This window comes from Cupressus sempervirens, chromosome 8, assembly GCF_028749045.1.
Source record: "Cupressus sempervirens isolate cs-2001-9-10 chromosome 8, ASM2874904v1, whole genome shotgun sequence".
NCBI lineage: Eukaryota > Viridiplantae > Streptophyta > Pinopsida > Cupressales > Cupressaceae > Cupressus > Cupressus sempervirens.
The window spans coordinates 158493301-158501457 of NC_143125.1; the positions used below are offsets into that span (position 1 = coordinate 158493301).

Here is an 8157-nt window from a genome sequence, read left to right on the forward strand (position 1 = left end):
TTATTTATATTAATTTAATTCAAATATCATAATTAAATAGATTAAAAATTATATCTATTACAAAATTTAACAAATATTAGTTGAATTCAAATTAATATCTTAAATTATAAATAAACATATTGGTCAATCATGATACATTAGATTACTACACCTTTATTTGATTTTCTATAAAATATTTATTATGTAAAAATATCTATTACAAAATTAAATAGATATATTTGTTACCTTCAAAGATCATGGTTAAATAGATTAAAAAATTCAACAAATATTTTTTAAATTCAAATTAATATCCTTAATCATAAATTGACATATTGGTCACCCGTGATACATTTAGAAAGTACTTAATTATTAGATAGAACTCATTAAAAGTTTATTTTAGTAAAGACATATCTTTTACAATAATCATTCATATAATTTAATTATTTAAATCATTTATAATTATTATTATATCTAAAAATTTGAAGTCTTTTAAATCTTCATCTTTAATAATTATTATTTTTGTTATTTAATTATATAAACTATCTATATTTATTTCTCTTTATTTAATAATAACCATAAAATATCTTTTTAAACTATTACATCCACCATTTGTGACAATGTTTACCCAACATCTAAAATTATAAATCATTAAACAAATTAATTAAATCAAGGCTTAAAATTTTATGAATTTGACATTTTTAATTGATTAATACTTATAATAAATAGTACAATGTAAGTGTTTTATGTGATTAGTTAAGGGATGATGTTTGGATATATTTTTAGATTGAATTTTAACAAAAAAAAAAGCAAAGATTAAATAGCTCTTCTACCAATTTAAATCATTCAACTTCATCAATCACGTATCAATATGTCTACATGCCTATCACATTCAATTAGGTTTATGAATAAATGATTAATATTAGTCAACAAACATTTATTAGTACATGTGCCACTTTTTAAATTAGTCGCATTAAGTAGGTTACTAAATGAGCTCTTATCTATCAATTAAAATTCACTTTATTTGATGATTCTTTATGAATATTATGTTTCTTAAAAACACATGCTAAATTTTTAACTTTATAATTTGTCTATAAGAATTTTCTAGTATGCTAAATTTTTATCTTTATAAGTTGTCTATAAATATTTTCAAACTTTTAATTAGATGAATGAATTGGAGTTTTATATGCATTTTCATTATTATTATTTTTGGCTTTGTTTCTCTTTTGCCTAATACTCAACACATTTCTTCGTCTAGTGCATCTACATTAAGTATCATGGCTCTATTATCACTTTGTTAACTATTTATTGAAAGATATGTTAAATCTTCATTTAAACACTTTAATTGTTACATATGGATAGTTTTGAAAATCCTTATAATAACTTATAAAACTGTACATGACAATAATATAATCAATAATTTGATCCTTCTTATGTTTGTAGAATCATTATAAACATGTTCAAAATATATTTGAATTAAATTAATTAATTAGAAATTTATAATAACATTAAATATGAAGAAAGTCATTTGATATTGGTAAGAAAATTTATCACATTTTAATGAATTAATTGGTTTCAAGACTCTTTTCCATTTAATACCTAGTCAAATCATTAAAATGTATGTAAAATAAATATTTAATTTATATTGCAAATGACTCTATATTAATATTAAAAATTAAATATGCATTATCATGTTTATTAGTCTTAGATTTATGACTTTTTATATTTTTACAAAATTTTCTAATAATATATACTCCTTACAAATGTTTACATGGGAAAATCAATATTATTATAAATTATAACTCCATATACATATAATTTAAAACTATAGTTAGTTAGATAATTAAAGGTAAGTACTTTTAGCTACTATGTGATACTTGTTTCCATTTTTTCGTGGATTAGGTTAAGCAAAATTTCGAAATGAAATGTAATTGGAATTGGACATTCATGACAGAGAAAAAGCTCATGAGATTTGTTAGTTGATTACTTAATTACTAAACTGTATTAGAGGAAAACAGATCTTAAAATAATATAAATAGACTCAATCCATAACAAATACATAAGACGGATCTGTTACAATGGTGCTAACAACACAACTCTAGATATAAATACAGAGCGGCCTGTGAGAGAGAGAGAGAGCAACCACCACAAGAGCGGTGCTGAGTTTATTTAGATAATAAGGGAACACTTCTCTCTATGTATATCTATATATATATATCTTCAGGCAGAGCTCAGTGGTAAGCGTCACATTCAGCGGATCCTGCACACAACAAACAACAGAGAAAGACATCAAATTAGTAAGCAAGGGTTCATGAAATATTGCATGATAGATAAACTACTTATGAGTAACATGACGAAGAGAAGAGAGTAGGGTAGTACGTGTTGCAGTTGGTGTTGAGGGAGACTTTGTAGGGGAGAGAGACGCCGCAGGAGGAGGGGAGAGCGGAGACTGCGTTTCCCTTCACGTTTGGTACGGACGAAGAAGCCTTCTTCAGACACCCGCACGCCGTCCTCCTGTCAGCAGTTGTTCTCGCCTGTGACGCCAACGTCTTCACTCCCGCGCAGCAGTTTGCCGTTGGTCTCCCCGCTCCCGACTGCAGGTATCCCACGCAGGCTGCCAAGTTCCGAGTGACGGCGGAGCAGCTGATCGCTGCCTCGCCTCTCTCCACCGCCACCGCCATCGCCACCACCACCACCAATGCCGCCATCGCTGCAGCTGCAGTCATCCTCCCCTTCATCGCCATCTCGCTCAATCACTCAGACAACAAACAAGCTCTATTAAGGCTTAGTGAAATGTGGATGCGTAGTTAGCAGAAGAGAAGAGGCTTATTTAAATAGATCCTCCCTTCACCTGCTTCTCCTTAATGAGACTTCAATGCCTTACCAAAGGATCTGTGGTTGATATTCGGTCATCCTCCATATTAAATGAAAACTTCTACACTCTTCTTGTGTTTGATCCAATTCTATTCTGCCACCCAGGTACATACATTAATTATTCATCTCTAGTACCACCGTCCTTGATATACGTAGCACACACGGCAGCTCTGAGATCATTACAGAATTAAATACTCAGAAACCAACTCTGGAGGGACCGCTCCATGTTTCGCTGACAATGGCTTCTCCTTCATTTCTCTCTTCCATGAATTCCACTGTACCACCGACAATATATCAAGGTTAAACCACGGGCAAAACTTTGCCCTGATTGGAACGATGGTGGTACATTCGAAGGTGTTTTAAAATGAGACATTGTCCTTTCTTTATCAATTATTTGATCTATTATGTGGAGTTCTAAGACTTGTAACAAGTGTTGTTTAGTGTTGTTTAGCATGAAATCATTTTTCCTTTTGTTGATTACTAAAACTGTAGTCGATACATTTTGATCTATTATGTGGAGTTTTAAGACTTGTAACAGGTGTTCTTTAGCATGGCATCATTTTTTTTTGTTGATTACTGAAACTGTAATTCATGCATTTGAGCTTTTTATACTCCGTGATATTTAAGTTATAAATAAATTCATTAATTTTTACAAGTTATGATATTTATTGTAATTAATTTATGGACTCCATTGTGTAGGATTGCTTGCATTAAAGGTAAGATGGAAAAGAGAAGGTTGTGGTAGATGTGAGGCTCACATTTTAAATTAAGAGGTAAAAATTTAAATTTAAGATCAAATAAAAGTTCTTATTGTTTAAACAAAAATAAGTACATTTCTGATTAAGAGGTTCCTAGATCCATACAAAGTAAATATGAAAAAAAGATAAAAATTACAATACAAAAATTATTTAATATTAATGAATTTTCTATGCTCATCTTTTTTTTAAAACTTCTAAGTTAACTTTTATTATATGTTAAGTTTAAGTCAATTTGAACCTAAGACCTTTTGCATAAGAGACTTCTTAACATTTCCTTTTTTCCTTTTTTTTCTTTTTTTGATAGGTAAACAATGGAAGCTTGGATTACTAATTATTAATTATTAATTATTATTATGTGTTAATCTTAAGTAGATTTGAACCCAAGACCTCCCCACTAAAGAGTCTCACAATTTACGGATGCTCTTGCCTAATTTTTAATTAAATTATAAATAATAAATAAAATATCTTATTTATTAAATTTCTATTTAAATATAAAAAATTATAGAAATGACTTTTATTGTAAAGTAGTAGAAAGATAATTACAATTATAAAGAATGTATTATATAACCAAATTTCTATCTTATATAAGAAATATTAGAATCGAGATAATGGAGCATAGGAGAATGGTAGGGTTTCAAGAAGGCAAAGGGAGAAATTAGAGGTACTAAATATTCATCCAAGATCATAGGAAAGGAAGAATGATTCAACTATGGAAATCATTAGGCATGGCCTGAGGAGTTTTAAACTAGCACTTGCACCTTTGATGGTGCAAGGGATTACATCGATAGACTTCTGTACTTGTAAATATTTTCTTAAGTATATGTTTTATCTAACATATTTGGTTCAATTGTGTCATTTTGATTTCTTTGTCACATTCAAAATACAAATGCTTTGTTTGAAGAGCCATCTGATATAGGTGGTCCTCCTCCTTCTTGCATTTAATGGTATATGGATTGCTTTTCATTTTTTAGTACCTTTCAAAAGTGAAAGTGAGTCTGATACAGAGACCATCTATTTTTTTACTCTAGATATAGTTGTAAAATTGAGTCCTTATCTTTCAATTCCACTGATATCAATTGTTGCTTTCTGTAGCATGAGTCCTTGGGATTTGTGTATTGTGATAGCCCATGACATGGTGAGTGGTAGTTGTCTTTGGCTGCCTAATGTGATTGGCACTATTGGAACACATTTTGGTTCATCTTGATTCCATGGTGGTCCATTGTAATTTTCAAAGTGTATAACAACATACATGGGTATGTCTGGTGGCTTGGTGCCCATTCTACAAACAATATTTGTGATTTCACCAATTGCTCCATTGACGAGTCCTGCTTCTATCCAAATGTTTGTTGTAAGCATGATGCGCTGTCCTATACAGAGGAGTACATTTTTTTCCAATTGTTTGTCATTGTTTGTCATACACCTCACTCTTATCTTTACATGCAAAATTTATTGCCATGCTTGTGGCGATTGGAAGATTTAATGATTTTAGCATCCTCTTATTATGTAGCTTCACTGCATCATTTTTAGCATGTAGATGTATTGACCTATTAAATTCTTCATTTTCATTTGTGCATAAGTGGATGTTTGTACGACTCATTAGGAGCTCCCAATCATGTTGTGCAGGGTTTGCCTCTCGTATATTGTGTAAAAGCTAACAAAATTTTGCTTGTGTGGTAGTTTCACCTTGCTGTCAGAAGATAGTCCGCAAGGTAACAACTGTAGTGAATTGCTCCCAAATTAACTTAGCACTTGAATGCGATGTATAGATTGGTTTGTCCATAATAGGGGGTAGTTGTGCGAGGTCACTGAATAGAATAACTAATACTCCACCAAAATGGACATATTGTTGATGAGGAAAGACCTCTCGTAATTGGGTATCAATTTTCAGTAGGAGTTTTGGACCTAAGAAGCTCATTTCATCAATAATAATGTATTTGATATATCTTAATTCTTCTAGGAATGCTATTAATGCTTGACCTTGTAGTGGTTGCATATCCTTAATAGGAATCTTGAGCTTTGAATGTATAGTTGTAGCAGCTATATTGAATGCAGCAATGCCCGCAAGAGCTAACAAGAGTAATTGCACCCTTTTTTGGTGTGTCTTCTTATTGAACATTTCTTTTATGGATGCAATTAGATAGGATTTTCCTATGCCTGTTGTGCCTTGCACAATCATGTATAATGGTTCATGTGATTGATTGTGGTCATGCTCCATAATTATTTGGAATGCTAGTTTTTGCTCAGGAGATAATTAATTGTAGGGATTGGTGGACACCGTAGGTATGGTATTAAAATAACCACTAGTCTTGTTGTCACATATGAATTGTGTTGTATTTGCATGTAGAAATGGTGGAATAATACTATGGTCCCAATTTTTTTTTATGTCAAATTCACGCCTTCCGAGCATATTTAATTCATTGAGTTCTATAGTACAGAATGGTCCCATTTGCGAGAGGAGTTCCCATTCGCATGCACCTAACACATCATTCATATCTTGATTACCTTCATTTTCTTCTTCATTATCATCTTCTTCCTCAAAGTTGTTCCCAACATCATTGGCGCAACTTACATGCCACACAGTCTAACCTGTAGTATTCATTTGATACCAATTGTTGACTATTTGTTCTTTTGTGAGTCCTATCTCTACTTCTATATTATGAAAATTCTTATATAAGAGTAACTCACTCCAACAGAATGTCTCAAAATTTTCAGATTCAATATGTGGGATTTTATAAAATTTTAGATAAGCACTAACAATAGCTATCTTTTCTCATGCTTTCCATTTGCATTCTTTCCAATTTGCAACATATGAGTAAGATCTTGTTGATTCAATTAAACTCAATGTTTCAAGTTCAGCAAGATGATTCATGTAGGAATGTAGTTAACTAGGTTGAATTTGAGCATTTCCTAGCTCTCTTATTATTCGATGAAGCACTTTTCATCCAACATTTAATGCTACAAACTCTCGACTGCAAAAAATAAGTGGTATTCTTTGTAACATATGACATGTTTATTGTCCTCCAATATCACATTCAACAATAACTTCGTATAAGAATTTATGATATGTAGACATGGTTGAGTCATCTGGCTTCTATGTTATAGATATTCTTTTGAGCATTTCAATACATGTCACAAATCATTTTTCTACCTTTGTTGTATATTTGGCTATATATTTCAAGATGAGGGTCCATGAAAGGACAGGTTGGCAATCTATGTTTGCTCTCCAAATTGATAGCATCATTGCATTATGTATATTTAACCTATCATCATTTCTTGTAGGTTCATATTGTACTTTTCCAACTTCATTGCATGATAATGTGGATACATCTTTCTCCTTCGAAGGGGCTTTATATCTACATGTGACTTTGTTTCCTTTCTTGCATAGACATGTATGCTCAATACATGTTTTGTCTTTGAACTCGATTTACCAATTCTTCGCAATCATGAGAAATATTTATAGCAAAGATCTCAGTTGTGTTCAGAAGACAAGGATCATTTGAGGGAGAACAATATATCATATTTTTGTGAAGGCATGCATCTCACAGATTCTAGGTAGTAACACACATATAAAATAAATTTCTAGCACAAGCAACTTCCATGTTGTTTTTCCAATCTAGTGTATCCATATTTGGTGCATTTGGCGTCCAGATAAATCTATGTATGTGTCCAATTCCTCAATGTTGCCATTGAGTTCTATACCACCAATCTATTACACTTAGGAGCTTTCCAATCACTTCTCAAAATATTCTAAACCTTTGCTGTAGGTATAGTGCAACAATGTGTGGATTATTAATGACATTGTCTAATTCTTGTTTATTTGTTTGCATACTTATATTTATGATGTCCTTTAATAATATTTGTAAATCTAGCCATTTCATATCTGCAGCACTCAATGTAAAGAATGGGGTAGGTGGTCCAGGTTGGTTGATCATATTTGTAAGGTTTGCAAAACATTTTTTCCAAAATGGCCTTGTACCCTACATTGTGGATCCAAAACGCATAAGTTCTTCTGCTAATTGTGAATCTAGGAGTTGTTTTATATGTGTAGATAGATCCTCTATAGTCGTTAGGATAGTTTCTTCAGCATTCAATTTTTCAAAAAAACTATAGCTAGGCTTTGAGTATGATAGCACATCATCATATTGTGAACGAAATATCAAAATCTTGGGTGTCTTCCAAACCTTTGGTCTTGGTACTTTATTAAATGGATTGCATATTCATGCATGTATACTCTTCATATTCGTGGTTGCAATGGAAGTGCAACACCATTAGGGAATAGGGTTGGAAATGTTAAATCTAGTAGTCCCTTGGTATTATACTCATTTATAGGAGATGAATCTATATTAGGCCAATACATGATGTCTTCTACAACCTCTTGTAGATCAAGCTCCCTTTTCAAAGTGTCTAGTTCTCATTGCTTAATTGGCAACCTGGGCATAAGTGAGGAGGTCTGGACTGGAAGTAGTTCATCTTCAATATCATCCAAGCCTAATTGATCATCTATTGTAGTCATCTCATTTTCTATGTCAACTGTGTGTAGCAAGCCTGA

The 8157-nt window shown here is 31.7% G+C and overlaps 1 protein-coding gene across 1 annotated transcript; it reads right to left on the reverse strand.

Moving 5' to 3' along the window:
- Positions 1-1980: 1980 nt before the first annotated feature.
- On the reverse strand, positions 1981-2781 carry LOC149542040 (non-specific lipid-transfer protein 1-like). The gene is made up of 2 exons (XM_089797074.1): positions 2356-2781; positions 1981-2236 (listed from the first exon to the last, which is right to left on the reverse strand). The coding sequence occupies exons 1-2, from the start codon at positions 2718-2720 to the stop codon at positions 2227-2229; spliced, it is 375 nt and encodes a 124-aa protein (XP_089653200.1). The 5' UTR covers positions 2721-2781; the 3' UTR covers positions 1981-2226.
- Positions 2782-8157: the final 5376 nt, after the last annotated feature.